At 38.0% G+C, this 22,441-nt stretch overlaps 3 protein-coding genes across 7 annotated transcripts in view; 1 reads left to right on the top strand and 2 right to left on the bottom strand.

Annotated features, from left to right (window-relative positions):
• The window catches only part of LOC143185553 (SLIT-ROBO Rho GTPase-activating protein 1), a 36,773-nt gene extending 19,953 nt beyond the window's left edge, over positions 1–16,820 (bottom strand). The window contains exons 1-2 of one of the 4 annotated variants that reach the window (XM_076388659.1): positions 7,942–8,642; positions 5,196–6,074 (exon numbers count right to left, since the gene is read on the bottom strand). In XM_076388659.1, coding sequence (XP_076244774.1) covers positions 5,196–5,271 — 76 coding nt within the window. In that variant the 5' untranslated portion in view covers positions 5,272–6,074; positions 7,942–8,642. Of the gene's footprint in view, positions 1–5,195; positions 6,957–7,941; positions 8,643–16,604 lie in introns of those variants that run through there. The other 3 variants (XM_076388660.1, XM_076388658.1, XM_076388661.1) reach the window with 3 other exon arrangements.
• Positions 16,821–18,135: 1,315 nt separating this feature from the next.
• Positions 18,136–19,001, top strand: L(3)neo43 (cytochrome c oxidase assembly protein COX16 homolog l(3)neo43). Of its 2 annotated transcripts, none has more exons than XM_076388735.1 (3): positions 18,136–18,400; positions 18,483–18,585; positions 18,741–19,001. In XM_076388735.1, the coding sequence occupies exons 1-3, from the start codon at positions 18,300–18,302 to the stop codon at positions 18,807–18,809; spliced, it is 273 nt and encodes a 90-aa protein (XP_076244850.1). In that variant the 5' UTR covers positions 18,136–18,299; the 3' UTR covers positions 18,810–19,001. The 2 variants fall into 2 exon arrangements, with proteins under 2 accessions (XP_076244850.1, XP_076244849.1); XM_076388734.1 differs by having other exon boundaries at positions 18,471–18,585.
• Positions 19,002–19,008: 7 nt separating this feature from the next.
• Tos (Exonuclease tos) lies at positions 19,009–22,441 on the bottom strand. The gene is made up of 9 exons (XM_076388733.1): positions 22,149–22,441; positions 21,957–22,076; positions 21,314–21,575; positions 21,011–21,226; positions 20,650–20,937; positions 20,337–20,553; positions 19,442–20,247; positions 19,228–19,333; positions 19,009–19,137 (listed from the first exon to the last, which is right to left on the bottom strand). Exons 1-9 carry the CDS (start codon positions 22,307–22,309, stop codon positions 19,127–19,129), a joined length of 2,187 nt encoding a protein of 728 aa, XP_076244848.1. The 5' UTR covers positions 22,310–22,441; the 3' UTR covers positions 19,009–19,126.

The raw sequence follows: 22,441 nt of genomic DNA, 5'->3' as shown, positions 1-22,441 counted from the left end.
GCATCCGTCTTAGCGATCGGTGCCAGTGTGCGTGCGCACTTGCGCGCTCGCCTTTAAACGGGGGATACCGGGGACGATCTGGAGCCGCAGAGTTAGCGAGGCGACAGTGAGGCGAACTTTGGGAGAGGACACTGTGGGCTCCTCTCGGTGAATGGTCGATCTTGTCTGGGAATGTTTCAAATGGTAGCAGCGAGGTAAATGTCCCGATACCTAAATGGCTTGATGACAAATGTCCCAGTAAACAATCTAGAGCTAAATGTCCTGATGCTTTAATTCTGTAACTCAGAGTCAGACTGACGCAAGGACATTTTTTTCAAAATTAAGTTTTTCTACTGGATCTTGTTGCTTTTTTTTCTTTATTTTATTAGAATAGAGTGAAGGAGTTCATTTCGTTAATTATAAGTGAAGGGAATTTAATAGTATAAACTATTTTAAATACTATGTTAAGAAATAGGTAATTGCATTTGTTTTTCGGCTCTCTTGAAAAATAATAATAATGGACTTGGGTTAATCTGGCTCTCAGATACAGAAAATAACATCGGTTATTTTGCCTTTATCGGCATTCGATACAGATTCAATTGAAGTCGACCAATGTATTATTCGTGTCTCATGAGAAGTCTCCTGGAAAGCAATGAGGGCAATGTTTCTCAGTGGACTTCTCCTGGAACACAAATAACACAGTATATTGGATACTTGTAAAAGAATTCGAGTTTAGATGTCCATGTTTCAAATTCTCTGTAAAGGAAATTATGTTAGAGGAATTAATTTGGAAATGGCGACTGATTGACGACTGAATAAACATTAAAGGGAATTATATTCGCCTCACGATTAGAGATCGATCAATGTCGGTCGGTCCCAGTACGAGCAATCAACGAGGAAATACTGTGGCACAGGTATTGATTTGTTCGATCAGGTGTGTTCGAATTCTCGAGAATTTTTGCAGACACAGAGACGATGTCTGCGAGTATTATCGTGTAATTTGATACTTCGTGGTGGTATCTGATGTAGTAGTAGTAAATATAGGTTAACCCTTTCGATGCTGAATGCTTTTGATGAATAGCTTGATGATGAACAACAGCATTGTCGAAATGCAAAGCGAACCTCTTGCATTTATAATGACTCACGAATTTATTTGAGAGAAATTATTAAATTCAGGTTGAAATTTATTACTAACTATTAATATTATTATTGAAAAAGGGGTTGGGCAATCTCTATTACTCAAACAGAAAAGATAAAGAATACATTCAATTTAAAAACAACGAACTGATTTTTTACGATCAACTGATTGTAAAATCTCCATTAAAATTTTAATTTCAGAAGTCCAGATGGCTCTAGAATAGATATTCGAGGCGCCAGCAAAATACATATGGGCTTAATTCCAGCAAATTCGGGAGGAAGGTGGACATACCACCGAGTCAGCCGCCAATTATCAGGCTATCGTTTGCAATAACCGCTCGCGAACACGTCATGCGTGTAAACGTTGCTGTCGAAAGCTTTATTGAATTAAATTTTTTTTCGAGTCCACTGAGCGACCGGACAATACGTAAACGGAAATGAACAATTAATTTTTTCCACTTTTTGTTATGTAAAATGAATCCAACGCGTAAAATTTCAAATTTTTTAAAAATCTATTTCATTTTTATCGAATTCTTTGTCCTGTTAGAAAATTCTTTCAGACATTCCTCGCGTCGATGGGCGATGCAAACGCACGTCCATCTATTACTCGCTCAATAGTTCCATAAAGAACGCTTGAAAAGATGCAATTAAGATGATGGAGGAGGGAATCTTCGCGCATGACTCGCACACAAATTGATATGCAACGCAATGTTTCTCTATCAACTTCCTTCCTGCACGAATTGAAGGGAAGCGTCAAATGGTTATTGCGTCGTCGGCTCGGTTTGCTTTTCGTTATCTCAATTCTGATACACACCAGCTAGACCATAATTGTGTCGAGGCCCGCGTGTGCGTGGCCAACTAGAAACTTCAACGCGTTAAAGGCCACTGTATGTACATTAGCGAGCATGCTCGTCGAGCAAGCTCATCGTCGTATCTACACAATTTAATAGTAGAATGTGTGAATAGCTGTGCGCACGATGGACTTATAAGATTAATACACAGTGCGATGATCCCTGAATAATTATGCAACGTAGTTGTTTAATCAATATAGGTCGCTGTTCGATCAGAAAAATTTTAAAATATTGAATTACTTTAAAACACTGACTCCATTGAAATATAAATGGAACTTCATAAAATTAAAAAATCCGAAAATTCTAAAGCTTTTCTATCTATCGATAATAAATCTAAAATTCATACAATACGCTTTAAAAGGAATCACGAATGAAAGCTCATTATGTATACAATTAATATAAACAAGCTTTACAGAAAAACAACTTTCTTTATATAGTTTCTATATTATCCCACTTTCACGACAAGATTGAATCATAAAATTAGATAGTAATTAGACTGTTACAGTCTGCAGATCGTGTCAATTAATCAAACATTCATATGAACAGATCACGTACCAAGAAGTAGATAATTAATATTATTTTAGATCAAGAATATTGCTACTGGATAGAAGAGAGTTATAGAATATAGAATATTATTCAACAGTGAAACGAAAGCTTCGAATGCAAAAGACGGTGAAGTGCTAAACGATGTCGGTGAAGCCATGCAAGACCCCCCGATTTTCTATACGACACGATCGCATAACCGACTCGACCGGAAATTAACCCGTACTTCGTGCACCATATGGTAGGACAGAATTCGTCTAACGAACGATATACAACACGTAATCCTGTTTTGATACAATGCATACTATCACTCACGGAAGCGGGACTTCAATCAACACATTGCATGACGTAAGGATTTCAAAACTTTCTCGAAATTTTTAAAAATCTTTTCAATATCTAAAGAAAATTAGATCGGTGGAATAGTTGAGGTTCCACTATGCAATTGATTAAAAAATAGTCTACACTTTAATGACGCGAAGATTCTGAAATTTTTAAAAATCTTGTCAGTATTTAAAGAAAAATAGATTGGTAGAATAGTTGAGGTTCCACTATGCAATCGGTTAAAAAATATCCTACACTTTAGTGACGCAAGGATTTTGAAACTATTTTCAAATTTTTAAAAGTCGTGTCAGTATATATATATATAAAAAATAGATTGGTACAATAGTTGAGGTTCCACTATGCAATCATGTAAAACATATCCTACGCTTCAACATAAATGCATTATCAATTGAAGTACACAGAGCTTGAAAACGCGTTTAATTATAGTCGTACATTATTTTATAATTATAAATGCGTTGTAAACACAATTTTAATAGCAATACATTTATGTTAGACTGCAGGATATTTTGTAGCCGTTTGTAAACTGAAGTTACCGCAGCGATACAACAACCCATTCTCTTTTTCACATAATTAAAACAGTAAATTTACAGTATAAATATTATGCAATTAACTAGAAATAGAGCACACAGTGCTTTATGTGAGAACATAATCGAGGCGGAAAAAGGTACGCCACCATGGAATCGCGATTGCCTTTCACGGTGCATTCAACTCTGGAAAAGACGCGAGCAGACGACAGAATGGAAAGATGTGTGAAGATCATGCGAACGCTGCCCTTAGCGCGTTTCCCTGGTCGTTTCAGAGAGACTATAAAACGTTGAAGCGTGATGAACGAATTACCATATAAAAGAAACTAGGCAAACGAATGGAATCTAGAAAGACGATCTTTCACGTTACCTTTTCAATGTTAGGAAGAATTTTGCAATTTCCTGGTGACGTTTGTGAAATGTTAGATTCTTGAAAATATTAAATTTCATGGTTCATGTATCTTATAGTACGTGTTCTGTAACATACATGGTGATAGCAAAATATGGTCTGAGCTGATAATTTGTAAAAGGGGATAAAGACCAAAAATCGAAAATTGAGATTCTACTGCCAAGTGGCAGAAAGATGAAAAAGATAATAAAAGCAGTTCCCAAGGACCTGGGACTAATTTATGTTACATTGAAGAACGAAATAAATTCAGGAATTTTCTTCTTTATACTGTTATCGTACGTTTGAATTTATTCTCTTCTTACAACTACCTAGATGGTCATTTATTGAACACTTTCTCCAGATCTTTAAATTAAACCTAACTCAATATCTAATCATTCTGTCTAATACTTCAAAACATATACTATATAGTTCAAAATGAATAGTATACATTTTAGACTCAGTTTAGAGTCGTAAACAAAAATTAATAACAGATCGTAATTCGTATTTACTCGCGATTCATATTGCACGTTTTACGACGCTGTACTAGTGCCCTCAAAGACTTTTTACCATCGAACACCGACTGCTTTCCTCGCGTTCCTGCAACGTGAAGAGAAACTCTATCCATTCGCGCAACACTCGTACGAGGCTCTGCCCAGTGACATTCGGTGTCCTTCTATCTAGAGTTTCGAATTATTGTATAATGCACGCGAAATGCATGAAGTACAACAGAAACCTGTACTGACCTTCCCCCAGAAAAAATGCTTTTAAAACATCGCAAAATACGCAATGCATACAAAAATAAACAAAAGAATGAGAAATGTGAAGTCGATATTAATGGCATGAACCCTACGGGGAATTAAAATGGCGAACAAATTGATAAATATTTGCGAGGCGATTTTTTTTATAGCTACAATCGAATGGCGTACTACCTACAATTATTAAAAATTGATTTCAGACTTGGGTAAATTGTATTTGAAACATTTCGAATCGTTATTTTCAACACTGTTATTTAAAACCATAAGAAATATCGATTTACTTAGTGAATTATACCGTTATTTTTTACTTCGAATTGGACCAAAAAAAATTGTGGTATTGTCTCCACCAGGCCCGTGAGCGCTTTTGAAATGATACAATCTGAAATATTATATCAAATAACGTGTTATTTTATTTCATAATAGCTTGAAATCTAAATTTCATGTTATGTGAAATAATATTTCAAAAGTGTTCACAGACCTGGAAATAATTCAGAAATAAAATAAAATAAAGTTATTTCGAGTGATATTTCAAATAAACCACCCAGATCTGATTTCATCTACCGTACCCTCGATTCAACTTCTAATAAAGAGCTGAAGTAGCGATAAACACTGCCTTCGAGGGTCAGTTCAGCGATGCAAGAGAAAAGGGATGTTCTAGCTTCTATCGAAACCGTACCTGGAAAAACGTCCTTGGTGTCGGGAGTATAAGGATGGATCCATCCGTTCCTTTGCTGAATAATGCACTGGAACATGATGTCGTGGTGTGCGTGGGTCTCGATTCACGTTGATCGTTCGTAACTAGCAAGAGAGCGGCAGCGACGAGCAAGGGAGACGCAGCACGTCGAAAGAAAAGAAAAAAAGAGAAGAATCGAGATCCGTTATAGTCGAGCTCCTTCGAAACGAGCCTTCCACCTTGATCCTCTCGAAAATATCTCTAGAGCCGCGCACTCCAGATTGAACCCCTGATCGATGATCCTCCTCCGCGGATTATCGTTCGATTTATTGCCCCGTGCAATCGTCGAGGCAATTGAACCAACGTTCGCCGCGACTTGGAATCGTCTCGCAGCTCGAGTCTCCCAGAAGCTACTCAACAGATCGACGTTGCATCTCGAAAATGCACTCCCAAGGGTCCTCGAGTTATTGGCTCCTCGCGCACCGCCGAAGGTCAAAACTCTCCGCTGCCATCCTGGCTTCGTTAATCACTCGTGTCGTCGCAGCCTCATCTCCGATCGCGCTCCTTATCTCCTGTCCAACCATCACTCTCATTTCGGATTCATCTCCCTTCTATCATCCTCTCTCTCACGCACACGCGTACAGACTGTCCCGTTCCGCTTCCTCCTGCTTCCTCCTGGTTTTCTTCCCTTCGACGCCCCCCTCCAGTCTCTCCCTAAGAGCCACTCATCCCCGTTCCCGAAAATCAAGCACTGTCTCGAACCCGCGGAGTCCTCGCCGACTGGTTCACCGCGTGCGAACGTCACTGGACCGATTCACGACGGCCTTGAAATGCGCACCTTCGTCGAGTCGACCGAAACAACACCCATGATGCCCGAGAAAGCTGGTGAACGAAGGGTCGGTGAAGATCGGGCCCACGGGCCAGGGGGGGCCGAGGAATGGGGAGGAGGAGGAGGAGGGGGGAACAAAGGCGCGGTCAAGCAGAGGAAAACACGAGAGAAGGAAACGAAGGCAGAGGTGGTCGCCTTCTCCCGTTGCTCCTGCAACCAGAGGGTGGCTGGTCGGCTGGCTGGGATCGAACTAGATGGCTCGTCGCCAGGCAACCGGATTTTCTCTCTCTTTCTCTCTCTCTCTCCAGCGACCCTCCCTCCCCGTCACTTCGTTCTCACTCTCTGTCCGTCTCTCCCTGATTCCCAACGTCTCGGTTCCATACTCTGCTCTTCTCGCGTTCGCTCCAACCCCCACCCCTCTTTCTCTCTCTCTCCCTCTGCGCTCAACTCTCTCGCGCGCACTCTCTCTTTTTCTTTCTCTCTCCCAACCCGCCGTTCCCCTTTCCCGTGTTCTTGCTTATTCCCATAGGAGGCGCAGCTCGCCAGGTTCTCTTCTCTCTCTCTCTTTCTCTCACTCACTCTCCTGGCTTTCTTTCTCTCGCTCTATCTCTAGAGAGACTCTCGTCACCCCCTGCATCTTCCGGAACGCCGCGGATCCCCCCGCGCCGCGGAGGTTGACCGTACACACCGATGCATTTCGGGATTATGGGGCTTTCTCGGGGAAAATAAGTTTGGTTGAGGTTCTGAGGGGCTTGGGCTGCAGGCAGGGATGGGCGGCGTTTTATTGGAATGGTGGATTGTAATAAAAATTATGAGCAAGTTGAGGAGGTGCTGAGAGAAATTACTCTTGTTAATTTTCGTAGGTTTCTGGGATAAAGAACGTACTGAGAGAGTGGAGAGCGTCTTTTAGTATTATTTGAGTAATGTTTGTTTTAAAAAAATATTCATCGTAGTACACGTATTGAGTGTTGGATGGCGTTTTAGAAATTTGGGAAGTTTCTTAAGCTCGTTTCTGATTACTATTTACACTGTTCTTATCTCTAAGATCGTAAAATTTGACAAGAACTACGTTTATTATCAGGTTTTCAATAATGTATTTATTTGAAATAAATAGAGTAATTCCAACTCTGGTTTGGAATATACAGGATGGCACTGCAAGTAGGATAGAAATGCAAGGTGGTGGCTTGGGTTTGGAGATAGCAATCTACCGATAATTACGACAGTAATATAAATCAGTGTTATTTGATGATTAAATAAAAGAGATTAGAACTATACTAGACTGACTGAAAAATTGTAAAAATAACAACTATAACTATCGAAACTAATTTACTTTTTAATACTATAACAACCTAATAATTTAATAATAATGTTATTGACTCTACATCGTGATTAACATAAAAAATATTTTGTTTACGAATATTATCAGCGTTATCTCCCGATGGATCGTTTCCCCCTCTCATACGACGCATTGGCACTCAATACACAGAAAGCCACATCAATTACACAGTGAAGAAAACAAGAAAGAAAGGAAAAGAAGTTAAGCCCTCTAGCTTAACCTGCATAATACTACTCAGACTCATATTTTCGTACTCAATCCCTCAAAATCCATCGCAAAAAAGTTAATACATCACAATGCACGCCATTGGCACCTGTAGATTCAGTGTGAGGTCAACCTTTAAGCGTGCGCTTTGCACTCACCCAGTCTGGCCGAGAATACACGAATTGATACGTACATAAATCGAAAATACGAAAAACTCCCAAGAAACTCAATCCCAAATTTCAAATAAAAAATACCACTAACCTCTAAAAACTACCTTCACATAAATAACACAAATCTTTCCAAACAGTTACAAAAACTACAAAACCCTAACAGCACACAAAAATCTTTTGTACTGGATCGTCCAAAAAATTCGTGCCTACCTCCTATAGGTTATGTTCGAACTCCTCAAAACAACGAAAGTCAACAAATGCATTCTTCCTCTCCCCGCACTCTAAAATTCCACTTTTTCTCCTGGTACGTATTACATACAAAAACAGTAATTCCACGTCTCTGAAAAGCAAACAGAATCAGCTCTATCAAACCTTCACATCCATCACAATTTTCACAATACGCGCGGTTCCACACGCGAAACAGTACATCCGCAGGCACCGCGAAACCAGTCGACAGGATTCTTCAAGAACCGCGTCGAATATCCTTCGCGAACGAAGGGGAAAGGGGAGCAGGGGGCTCGTACAGAACCGATTGGCGCCAGGAGAAATTCGCGTTCCCGATGCACTGTTTCGAAATGAACTGAATCGCATAATACCGTTGCGGGAGCGTCGAGCGGAAAGCGTATCCTGCGAGCGAGCGAGGGAACGAGAGGGACAGATCGACAGGCCAAATCATTAGTATCACGGGAGGGAGGGAGAGGGCCAAGGGAGAGGGTTAACGAGGGATCCAGGCAGGAAGGAGACGTCAAGAGCGAGGGAGAGGCGAGGTGGTGGCGAGGAAGATGGCGAATCGGCGCGAGGAAGACAGAGGAGGTGGTAGGGGAATCAATGAGTGTACTCGCGCCGCGGCTTTTGTTCCCCTCCTTGTCGCTCTCTGGCCGAGATGGTATTCTCGTGCTCTCGGCTCCCCCACCGTGCCCCACAGATTCGTCCAACCCTCGAAGCGTGACCGTGACTGTGACTCTGGATCAAACGGAGTGCGCGTGTCCACCGTGCACATGCACGCCGCGGCCTATGTGCCCGCCGCCTCCTCTGTGACTCGTCTCACCACGTGGAGAACCACACGACTGGCCGTTTCGCGGCCGTTATTTAACGCGATACACGTGCGACACCACGCGTTCGTCTGGTTCAATCGGTTTTTGTTTGGCCAGCGGTTCGCCCCCTTTGTCGGTCAACCGCGACGCCGCCGAATGACCATCTTAACGAGCGAGATGACCCTAGAAGCGATGAGCCCTGAGCCTGAGGGAGCTCCCTCAAAGCCAGGCCTCTTATAAATACCATTTGTCGTGAGAAAAATTCTTTTAACCCTTTCGTGGCTTCTGAGACGCGTGCGTCCCATTTGTGTTTGCTTTGTTAACGCGTCTAGAATGAAGTTGAGAGCTTGAGTGGGGGGAAAGATAAGAAAAGGTGCTTTAAACAAGTCATTTGACCATGAATATTGAACAATAAAGAATAAATTAAGTTTTTAGACTGAAAAAAAATGAGCAAGCTTCATAAATCCTTTAATACTGGGTTATATTATAATCTTAATATAAAATTGATATAACTCTATACTAAAATATAGGGTTTTTTGTAGTAAAATAGTTCTAGTAACTCAATTTCGGAAAAATATAGCTTAGTCCACTTTTGCACTCACTGCCTCGTATCGTTGTAAATAAAATGTATATATGTATATACTTTTTAATAAACAATTTAGCAAGAACGTACTGAAAATATCGCCCAAATTATCCTGACCCACATACGGGTCGTAGAACTGTGAATGTGTTATTTCGGCCAATTTCGGTCGCGCCGAGTATGTATAGACAATTTTTATGTAGAGTATTTACGGTACTTCCTCGTTACAATTTTACTGCTATTTTGCTTACTGTACTTCGAAGTTAGTTAAAACTTCTGCGTAAGCATAACCACTCTTTTGAAAGAAAAGTTGTATCTGCTAAGATTTTATTTCTATTCAAAATGCACTTCGAAGTTGCATCGCATTTAAGTGAAATTCTGCGAGAGAAATTGCTTTTCACAGGATTCAATTTAAAGATTGTCTTACTGGTGATCGTATCGATTAATTTACTGAGATGGTAACTAATTAGTTAATTTTTTTGCAGTCTTTGCAACCCATTCGGTATAGATATATTTTATGGTTATTGTATACGCACTTAACTGTCAATTTTTACGTCGATGTTTCAAGATTTATATGAATCTAGCAAAAAAACTTATGTACCAAAAAATGATAAATACGGTAGTTATTGATCGTTAAAATGTGATAAAAAGATACACACTGTATATCGAATTACATTACCAGTTCGCGAAATCAATTTGAAGGTTATGTCACTGGTTATCCAGCCATCACGTTACAAAAAATTAATGGTTTCACGTATATTGTAACTTTAACTCGTGAAAGTTGATAAAACGATAGAATTATTAATAAAGAGATACTTTCTTTCTCCTCTCATGTGTCGTTTCAAATTAATGATCACCACATCGTTTTTAAATGTCAAAGGATGAATAATGCAGAACATACGGCGTCATCTGTTATTTCATCTGAGAGTTATGACTATTGGATTTCTGTTTGATCGATTTCTGAGATCAGTTTCCCCATACATTTGCAATCTAGTAAGTTCATATTAGTAGTTCTAATTTTATGAATCTATTTTCAAGAATATTCTCACGTAAATTTTCAAATGTAAGTTAAACCAAGAAATACACTTCATTATTCAGTAAAGAATTTAAAACACTATTTTATTATTACTCTGCATCGTATACTGATCTCTTGCCCTTCGACATAAGCGTACATTAAATCGTGAAGCCTCATAAAAGCACTTGTAAAAAATACGTTCTTGGACCTCGTGAATTAGCAATTGGAAGGGTCAGCCAAGTGATTCAATGGAATACACGCCATTTTATTAAGGTTGCTAACCTCACAGCGAAAAAACATCGGCCATTGTGTTGCTTCTCAATCTGGTCACTCAAACCTCAAATTATTTTTTCCCGATTTTCTTAATCACTTCGATAGTATAATACTTTTTAATGTCAACTATATCAATGCAAATTTTCTGAATCAATGATTGAGTATAATGGATGACGATCATTCAACGTGTGTAACTATTCTAAAACTAAACCCTCTATTCATGTGATCATTACGTAGCAACGCTATTTTAAAGCTGCAGATCGCTCGGGGGTTCCGACCTTCGTTCAGATAAGCGTGCAAATTCAATAATACCACTTGGCCTTCTTACGCGTATCCGAAACTTGCTGATACACTAGACTCGCAACGCCATTAAAAAAAATAATTTCCTAAGTGCAAATTTTAGAAGGGCTCCTCAAAACCAGAAATACTACTGAGTGCAACTTCACGCGGAATATTAGGTTAAAAAATATTCTGATCTCTTAAATAAGAATTAACAATTTTCAGTATATTTTTTTGGTCCTCTGCAGAAAAAAAATTGATGAATATCGTTTTTGTAGCGAGTGAAATAAATTCTTTTTCTTTCGCTGCGAAATACATGGAACTTTCTATTGTTCTGAATGGTATTGTTGCGGCGATCGATCATCATTACGAGAGTTTTGTGCTTCGATCTTTTCTCTGACGATTTATCTCTATTAACGACTTATGTCTGGATCAAAAATTGTGGCTCAACGAGACGCACATTACGAGTTAATTAATTTGACAATGATACAGATGCAAGGGAGACAAGTCATTTCTTTGTAGTTCTTTGCTCATGCTCTGCTATTTAGAACTAGGGTTACTAATGAGCTGAACTAGAATGAATGGCTCGGTTCTTGTGTGCACCAGAAAATTACATTACCCCGTATAATACGACACGAGTTAACCCATACTGTTAAAGCTTGAACGAAAGTTCAGAGATATTTATAGATGGGGAAAATCGAATCGAAAACATTCGTCGAGTTGATGCGTGATGATATAAAAATGTGGCATAGAAAAAATGCAGATAATATTAGTATTAAAAATGCATATTTTCTGTTGGTGACAAATAAAAAGAAATATTGTACTAACTCGACGCGAATAATTTTCTTCCAATAAAACAGGGAATATTTATTCCAAAAGTAAAATATAAATTCAAGTTTTTATATTTAAATAGCCGTCCAGAAGGTAGGTATAAGTATACTTGACTGCGTAGGATAGGCACTCTCTTTGACTCTAAAAAGGTTCGGTTCCTAAAAACATCTGTCGCGAGGAAACAGGAAACATCAGCTCCTTTTTTGCTTTTATCGTTTTCAAGGTACAATCTGTGGGAAGAAATCTTTGGAGAATAAGTTCCTTTGATTCTCGAAGTAACAAGACACATTTCAAGAAATAAATTCTAATTTAAATCAAAATGTTTGATCACACACCTTGGTCGTAAAATTAAAATTTTTACAAAAAGTGGAACTGATCAATTTTCTGAAAGGTTTATATTTTGAAATCATTCCTCCAATAAATACGATTCTAAAAATTGCATCAGCACTGTAGCTTTATTCTACAGTATGTGCTCGTCAGAGTGACGTAATTCGATTAAAAACATCGTCAATTTTACGCTACAAACGTATGAACAATTTTGCCAATCGTGCGCAGCTGTAAGCACGTAACACCGAATTATAGTCGCTTTCGAACGCACACGATCGATTAGGTTGACGACTCTCGTCTCACGTAACACGACATATCTGAAGTTCTGAGCCAGACTTTATTAAGTCTACTTTATTTAAAAAATAATATACCACTTTTTTGTTGTATCAAAATTTTTCAATCTTTCCGATAGTAAGAATTATTACGATATGAATAGAAGTTATTACCACCCTAATCTTTGCTTTAATCTAAACAGTTTAAAAAGCTTTAGATATTTTCCAGCTTTAGCACGTTCTAAATTGCACTGCTAAGTTTCATAATATTAGACTCGATACCAGTTTATAAAAAGCTTCAGGGCCAAACAATTTTAAGTTCAATTTTAGGTTAAGATAATTTCAGACTTGATACTCATTTAAAAAAAAATACTTCTGAGCTGTCTGACATTATATCCAGTGTTATGATACTGATGTAAGTCACATATCTCTGGCGGTAACAAAGTTTCAAGATTTTTGTGCCTACTGAAACTTATTGTTCAATAAATAATATTTAATTTTCAATGAAATAATAAACCAATAAAATATTTGAAGAATATTCGCATTTTTTCTTCCTTTTGCCATTTATAAGGAATAAGATTCGAAGAACGTGACCCCAGCTTACACCAAAGATACCTCACAGTAAAGCGGCCCTGACTTTGAGGTCTAAATAACAACTTTTTGATCAAGGATGCTCGGTTCAACAGACTCTAACCTCGTCGCCACAAACACATCGACGACCCGACCAATCGTACGCAAGCGGAAGCGCGTAGAGCCAATCCTAGACGGTCGCTGTGGCGCGCGATTGGTAGATCGTCGATGCGTTTGCAGCCACGGCGGTAAGAATCAAATGAGCCATGCATATCGAATCACCCGCATCGCGTGTTGTTCAATAAACCCTATTTCGATGCGTGTCGCTCGGTGAAATGCATTAACGCGAATAAATAGCATCTATTAATATTATCTGTTACGAGCGTGCGTTATTTTTCACATACTGTCGCAGTCGCCTGGAGATCGATATTAAAACGGACAATGTTGCAACCGTGGGCAGGGATACAACACAAAAGGCCAGAATGCATAGAGGAGGAAACACAGTCACCCAGTCACGCACGCTGTGTAGAACTCGCGGCGAGGAACAACGAAACTGTGCGCATGCGCCACGGGGGGAATCGAAAGAATACAGACACACGTCGCACGGTGCCTGAAAATGCTCGACACGTGTGTGTGTGTGCACGCAGGGGGAGAGACGAGGGGAGAGAGAGGGGATTGGGGTGGAACGACGCGTGTTAAAAGAAAATGAAAATCGACTCGAAAGTTTGTACACGGAAATAAGGATAGCCCATGTACGCTTCTTGGGGAACTTCCTATGGGGATAGATACTTTCGTGGGTTACATTAATAAGCCAGGAAAAATTTCATTTTGTGAAGTGTAGCTATTTTTGATAGACTAGTAGTCTATAATTCATTCTCTTGACTAGATACTTTGTATAATTTATGGTGATCCTGTATAATCTCTTAAGCCTTAGCAAGATGAGGTCACATGGGGACCCTAATACTGCCCCCAACTATAGAGGAAGATAGCGACTACAGAAAAATGTGAAATTATGTTTCTTGCATCTTTGGATGAGTTGAAACATTTTGTCTTGTTTTAGTGCAAAATAGCAGTCAAATATTTTTACTATTTTTTACTGATTTACACATTTTTGAAGCAGTGCATTTTTCCAGTTTTCTGAATTTCAGTTCTTTGAAATGTGTATTTGCGTAGAAGAGTTTTCGCGAGAATGTCGCGGAAACCGATCCCTGTTGCTTCCCACAATTTTAATATGCAGACGAGGCAGTTTCAAGTGCGCCGCGCCAACATTTCAACTGGGAGACGTGCAAGCACCTCATCTGTTCCCATCGAATGCCATAGGTGCTGCGCGATTGTTCGTAGTTTAAGCGAAACGGAATAATCCCAGTTCCTCGATGCCCTTTTAATTACAATATTACAATACAATACTTTGTTAGGTTGAAAGGAATTTCGACGTTACATTTTTAATGAATTTGAGCTTGCAGCTTCATTGTACTTATCAGAAAAAAAATATTCTATCAAATGAAACTTTCCCCTCAAAAAATGAGAATATAAACGTCAGTCTGTAATTCAGAATTGAGATACCTGTGTATGTTGAAGAGTAAATCAGTAAACGGAAAATGAAGAAACCTATGTTTCAAGGATATAATATTCCATATTATTTTCATGCCTGATTGAGTAAGAGAGAAGTGCCATTTCAATCCATAACAGACATGTTACTGGTGCAAGTATGTACATACATGACACACAAGTGTACCAGTAACTAGGAATGCCTAGCGTAACCTTCACGCGCGCGAACATTCCACTCGGGGTGAAGTTGTGTCTACTTAATTACCACACACTGGTATATGTATAAAGTGCAGATAACAGCGATTAGATGTCGCGAAACGCCATTAATGAAATCGTTACTAAAATTCCGCTACTGTTTTCTAAATTACAATAAATTGAGATGAATAAAAATTCAATCAATATTTTATTCAACATAATTATTTCAAGTATTAACGATGAGACTACTGAACGATTTAAAGTCGATTAATCGAGATCCTAAATTGTACTGAACTTTCATTTCCGAAATGAATCTTCTATTTTTTAATTTCCATTTTATGTGTTGCAAGGTTGCTTCAAGAATCTATTCACTGTACAGAAGCAGAATTGCATGCAATTATTTTCAGGGTAACAGTGTCGAAACTGTAAGATCGAAGAAAATAGCGATCCTGAAAAACAAAAGCGTCGACGTTCTCATCGTTCTTGGAAACCTAACATTGGTGCTCTTGTGTCGCCGGCTACGCGTTATACATAACAAGATTTTCTAACATCTGCTGACCATACACATCGTGTCAGACTGTTCCTACATGCCTCCAATCCCAGCGAGCACATGATCCCCCGAAAAAGCGTTCCACGCATTGAAAACTAAATCACCGACGCACAGTATCCCTCTTGTTACTTAACCCGCAGCTATGTTCACTACATCTCACAATTATTTCAAACAAATGTGAATCCTACAATGAAGTACTCTTGCTTAAATCTACAGTCTAACAAAACACAAAACTATCAACCTGAGTGGCTCTCACAAATCTTTCCTCCTTATAAGTGCTAATCCTCGTGGGCGTATATCGAAAAAATAAATAATATGCATCCACGATGGACACTAATTTATCTAGAATTATATTGAAATTAAATTTGAAAGATTTTCTTATTGGCTAATTTTATGGCTTGCAATAAACTATTATCAAATAATGCATAATTTAAGTTTCTATCGATCTTCTACTGCAGTGTTAGTATCATAGCTTCGAAAATTACAGAGTATACGAATACAGAAAACTTGACCAGCATAGGTGAAGAAACTGCATAAAACCAGATACGACATTCACGTTCAACGACAGGAAAAACACAATCAAATTGCTCAAGGATACCAATCTAACTAGAGAATTTAACCTAGCAAGATAATCGAGAAATAGAAGTAAATTCGTCGTTAATGACCGAGGATCAAGAAGTCAATACGATATTAAATCCTAAAAGTAAAAAAAGGTTAATCATGGCTTAATTATATAGAATATTGCTTCACATTCGTTGTCACTTATTGTTAGAGCATAGATATACAGTGGTAGAGAATTCTGACATCCACTTTTCATGATATGTCTAACTAAACCCAGACCTGCCCCTATACATATGTTGCTACAAGCTCATTACAGGAAATAAGTCGAAAGTATATGAAGAATAGATTCAATATTCAACTAAAAACGACTATGAATAATTGAGATCCGATTGATCCAGATTCTATTATAATTCTCTACTTCACAGATATACTTCGATTCTGTACTCTAACCCAAGTCCTTTTTAGCTATTTTTCGAGAGAGTCGAAAAACAAAAACGATCACCCATCTCTCAACACAGTGGGTACATATTTAAAGCAGTTAATACCATTAAATTTCCTTCACTTGTAACGCAAGCTGAAGAAAATTCCTCCTACTCAAACAAAATGAAAAGTAAGCATCAAGATCCCGCAAAAACGGGCTTGGTTTAGCCTCGCTCAGAGGTACACAATTCCAACCGTCTCCTCTCGCGGAAAGCAAGCTCGCCAAGCAATGGACACGCGGTATACGAGTGCTTACAAAAAGCTGGCTTTCTCCCCATCGCGTCGAGCGGGACAGAAAGCCGTGTATCAGTTAGGCGCGAGCGAGAAGAAAAGAGATACGCGCAAGTGTGCGACTTACTGTTAAAGACGAGCAGCTTCCGCGTGGAGCCGAGCCTCTTGATGGGCGACTTCACGCCGTCGATTTCCTCTTCGTCCATCGTCTCTTCGCCTTCCTCTTCGTCCCTGTCGACGCCACCGATTTCCTTCCGATCCCCACGTGGGCGGGGACGCGAGCCAAGGGACGCGCACAGAGCCGAGGAGCCACGGACGAGCGCGGACGAAAGAATACTTCGGCGTGTCACAGTTTTAGAGCATTCTCGGCCGCGAGGAGGTCACCGCTTCGCCGCGGCGAAACCGGTTTACCGGTTCTGTTTTTCCCTCTAATCTGTACTAGACGCGCTATCAACGAGTACATGTGCCGTCGGTGCATACGGCCTGGCCCATTGAGGCGGGAGGAGCGAGAAGAATGGTCGAAAGGGGGGAAAAAGGAACGGAAGGCGAGGAAGAAATGCCAGGGAGCGAACGGCGCGGAGCGAGCGAGCAGAGCGGGCGAACGAGTGAGCGGCGAGGCGTTTTGCGCGTCGAGCAGCGTCGAGCAGCGTCGAGCGATGGCCACGGGCGAACCTAGCCGCGACGCGGGTCACCGTGGTAACGCCGATCGACTTCTGGCTATCCCGAGGCAGGCGGAGGATATTCTTGGACTGCCGTGTATTAATTCAAGTTCGGGGGAACCAGCGTCGCTGCCGCCGTCACCGTCGCCGTCGCCGTCACCGTCGTGCATCGTCACTTCGCCGCCACGACGCGTCACCTTTGTTGCCTAGCAACTGCTCCCCGTGCCTGGGTTAGGACACCTTAGCGACATCTAGTGGGGCGGTTTGGTAGTAGAGATTTCAATTCGAACGGTCTGTTATATGTTACATTTTTAACTAGAGAAGACTTAGAATATTGTCGAGTGAGAAGCGAGGGAAGAAGTTGAATAATAAATTGAATTGAATTGGATTGTTCTGTTGATTAGAATTCTAGTTCTAACCGATAAGATATTGATGTTTGATGTCTGGTCTGTGGGATTGTTTTTGTCGTTCTCCTTGAGAGAGTATAAATACTCCTGCAGGAGCACGAGTGCCTCACTCGCTATGGGCCCTTCGAGGGGTGTGGATCCTCTTCTTGGAGGACCCCTGGACCCCTGGACCCCTGGACCCCTGGACCCCTGGACCCCTGGACCCGCCTGCTCAATGGATACTTGGTAGATGACCACTGGTTATTGTGGCAATCATATAAGATTATGTTTACCGGATAAATTATAGTTATAATCTATCATATAATCCTATTCTATATACAGTATGTATTACTTACCATGATTACTATTATTTATCATAATCCTTTCCACTTTTTAGGTTTTTGTTAATACATATCTCCATAAAAAAATATGAATATTTCTATTTTGTTTTTCAAATGTTTTGATTACACCTAACTTGAATTCCTACCGTTCTTTGCGCTGTAATCTTATTTTACACTAAATTGAAGCAGTTATCATTGACCCTATTCAGATAGCGCTTAGGGTTTATTCTCAAAGATGGCGGACTTCAAATAGTCACAAAAAATTAGAAACATTCTGTATCCGATGAATGCAAGGCAGTATCAGTCTTTGAAAAACCAAAACTTTTACGAGTCTTACACTCTGTTAACTCTTTACGCTGAATAAGACACGAGGCTATAACGAATACTACTGGATGTTAAAAATTTTGTATGCATCAATTTACACATAACCTGTAATATGCATACATTTTTTCAGTCAAAAATATTTCGCCACTTTGTGCCGTTTATGATACTTGTTGTCGGAGGATCATTCTATGTACGTGAATTTGCCGAGGTGAGGTATGTATTTTAATGATACATATTTTAATTTTATCGATAATGGTGAATTAACCCTGTTTTATTATTTCAGATATAAATACAGAAAAGTTAAATCGTACGATGATATTAAACATCAGATAGGGGCAGATGATATTAAAATGAATAAACCTGCTACTTTAGAAGAAGAATATGAAAAAATAAAAAAAGTAAGTAAAATTTATTTAAGATGATTAACATGAAGTCTTTCTCATATTATATTAAAATTAATTTTGTAAATATAACAAAATGTGAAAATAATATTGTCTTGATTATATATTGAAGTTTGTGTATAATTACTTAGTAACATAATATTATTCAACAGTTGGATATTGACAACTGGCAGAATGTCCGAATTTCTAGGCCATGGGAAGAAAAAGATGAGAGCAGCTGAAACTTCAATCTTCATTTTCAAACATATACAATGTATAGTAGAAAAAATGGAGTTTTATTACATTTGTAGGTACAATTACACTGATATGAATGTATATATATGTATATAAAATTGTACTAATTATAATACTTCAGTATTTAGTTTTGAGTATTTTTTTTACAATAAAGTTTAATTCTCTTAAATTATTCTTCACCACATGGTTCAACTCATGTATTATTTTCATAAATAGTCAATTTAAAATTTCCTCTATACTATAACAAATTTTTTATACGATAATTGTAGCACAGCACACACATCTTCTATGTATAAAATTATTTTCAAATTTGTTCTGTAAGAAAAAAAATGAAACTTATTTTGTAATATCTGAAAGTTTTACTGGACATTAATGTAAAATATCTTTCAACACTTTTTTACTTACTTTTCTTTTCAAAGCCATACATGCTCAACAAACTTTGCTGTCTCGATGAACTTAAGGATTGGCTTTTACGTGTACCGTTTGTTGTACTCGTTTTATTATTCGTTGACTAAAAAAGAACATTGTGAAATTTTTTGACTATTTATTCAATTAAAGATTAAATTAAGCAACATATAAATATTTCCAATATAACATCCCTTTTAAAATTGTGACTTACTGTGCGAGAATTTGAAGAATTTTTACTTTTGCTTTGCTTATTCTTATTTAGTATTTGTGGAGATAATTTCGTAGTGGAGCAATCAAATAAAGTACTGTTCACAATACTTATATCTTCTTGGTAAATTAAAAAATCAGGATCTACATCAATTTGTTCCGATGGCGTCAACGAGATATTTAAGTTATGTGATCTAATACTATTTCCATTCAGCATTGGTTCATTTTGTTGAACATTCAAATGCGATTTTCCCGAATCACAATGCGAAAAAGTATTTAAACTTTTAACATTATTGCACTTATCTGATGTAAGTGATACATTATAATCTTCATCGACATCCATAGGATGCGATTCAACTTCCATTTCCTCAGTGACCATTAATCTTTTAAGACTAATGTCGTTTGTTCTATCAGTTTTTTCTACTTCTATGTTTTCTTTTTCTTGAAAACTTGTATTCGAGTTGCTAGCTGAACGCAACGCATCGTTATTTGTCAAAGTGTCAGTATTTTCTTCATTGGTCGATGTGGAAAAAAATTTGCTTTCTGTAACAGTATCTTCGTTTATAATTGTTCGTCTAACACGCATCATATTTCTTCCCCTTGTTCGATTTCTGCCTTTGGACAGGAGACTTGGAGAAGTTTTACTGTTAGACGATTCTTGGGAAAATGGATTTGTTCTCCTAATTAAAATCGGAGATACTGTCTCTTCAGTGGGACTACAAATGTCCATTTGCAAATTATTTTCCGTGTCCATTGAATCCTTAGACTCATACATCCCTAGAATTTCTTTTTGATTTAATTCTGCACACTCTGTAATAAGTACAATACGGATAATTAAATATCTAAATACATTCAAAAAATTTGTTCACTCATATTTATATGTAAGACGAAATTTATACCAGAATTGTCCTCCTGTTTTATAGCAATAACTTTTTTTAGGCGACTTGTATTTAGAACCATTTCTTTACCAGCAGTATTTGGCCATAGTGTACAATTTTTACTTTTAGGAGATTTTTGTGGACAATCATGTCTTAATTTATATTCTTTTGACCAAATGCTAGTATGTTGAGGATGATTTGCTTTTCGTCCCCACGTATTACCTTTATTATGTCGTTGCTACGACACGCAAAACAATAAGATTTAATATTGTATTAAACATTTACAATAATGTATTTTTCATTTTTTAAATGAATTCATTGTAATAGTATTTACCTCTAGTTTATCAGGATCAAAGTCATGAAGCAATTGCATGGTAAAGGGATCACAGTTTCCAAAAGCAAGTTGTAATGCAGTATCTGGATTGGTCTCAGTACCAGCATAATATAATTGTTCCTCTGTCACATCAGGCAGAGGAGGATTTAAACGAACTTGTTTTCTTTGTAAGGGACAAAATACTAATTGGTGTTTAAAAGTGATAACTGCTAATATAAATGCATCCCTATACTCCTTTGTTACAACTAATGATTTCATGTTTAAATAAGATCCCAAGCGTGTTAAAGCCTAGAAAAATGAATATAGATAACAGGTTTGCTTATAGGAGACTATTAGTAATTGCACATTCAGGAATATTTACCCTATGTATATCACAGTCTGTATTTATCATAATAAATTTTTTTGCTTTACTTAATCCAATACCAGGGAGAGATGGCAAATAATCACAGCCTGATAAAATGCACATATAACGAAAATTCTCCATACTGAAGTGTTCAGCACGCAAACCCATTGCAAGATGCAGTCTTTCTTGATCAACAAGAAGACCATTACCATTTATATCCATTTTAAAAAAAACCTACAATGTGAACTTGACTTTAGAGCTATATATTTGGTAAATTTTGTAAAATAAATTTAAATGAAGTATGTATGAAAGAACATGAACCTTTTTACAACCAAATAAAGTTAAGTCACTATCTTCAGTAATAACAACATCTGCTATTCCTGTTATATTAAGATAAGCCAATTGTGCATCTGCTTCATAAGGTGCTACAATACAATCAATATTCATTTTATGACACTGCTTAATTAATTGTAGAGCCATTTCATGTGTAACATCTATAGATCTCCTCAATAAATTTCTTCCCTCTGAGTGCTGCCCCATTTTCATCAACTCAATAGCTTTACGACGATTTGCTTGTCTAGCTCTAAGTACACAAATATAATACAAAATTTTAAAAAAAGTTTTAATGCGTGGGTAATCATTCAAAGTGAAAGTACAAAATTTTCTGTTAAATAATTGAATATTATAGCAATTATTGTGTTCAAAATAATATCAATCAATGAGATTAGTTATTTTCTCATAAAGTAAAATAACAAACTCCATTTGATACAATGTTAATAATAATTAACGATCGAAACTAATATTTTATAAAAAATTGTTTAATATTGTTTCTTTAAAAATTTGTTTTTACGAATGTTTACATCTGCAATGAATTTATCATATAGCTACTGAAACATATATTGCAGTTACGTAATTACCGTAAACGATCCTAAATACTTCAAATATAAAATTTCATTATACATACTCGTGTCGTTTAACTTCAGTCTGTGCTTTAGCAGGTAAATGTCGTCCATCGAACACAAGAATCGGTTTGATTTTGTGATTGAGCAGCATATGTATAAACTTCATACAATAATTAACGTACCTAAAACATGCAGACAATACCATGACAAATTGTTTCAGCAAACAATCTCGGTTAAAACAATGACTTTCTTACGCATCAGTCGGTTGTCCCATTGACAGTTTATCAGCACAGGAGAAAACACCTTTATGCAACCAACAATAAGAATCAATAGCAACAGTACCACCGGCAAATTGATCAATATTCGTCTTCTTCGAAGACTTTTCTAAAAAAGGCAGTAAGCCAGTGATACCCATTTTTGACTTCAATCAAAAATTCCAAATCGTGGCCGACTAAACAGCTGAGTTTCACAGTTATCACCTAGTTATTCTCTGCGCCGTTATTCGCATTACCGCCAAACTACAGTCGAAGATTATGAAATTCATAGA

Source organism: Calliopsis andreniformis, chromosome 12 (genome assembly GCF_051401765.1).
Source record: "Calliopsis andreniformis isolate RMS-2024a chromosome 12, iyCalAndr_principal, whole genome shotgun sequence".
NCBI classification, from domain to species: Eukaryota; Metazoa; Arthropoda; class Insecta; order Hymenoptera; family Andrenidae; genus Calliopsis; species Calliopsis andreniformis.
The sequence above is the reverse complement of the archived record's forward strand: the minus strand, read 5'-3'. Positions and strand labels throughout refer to the sequence as shown.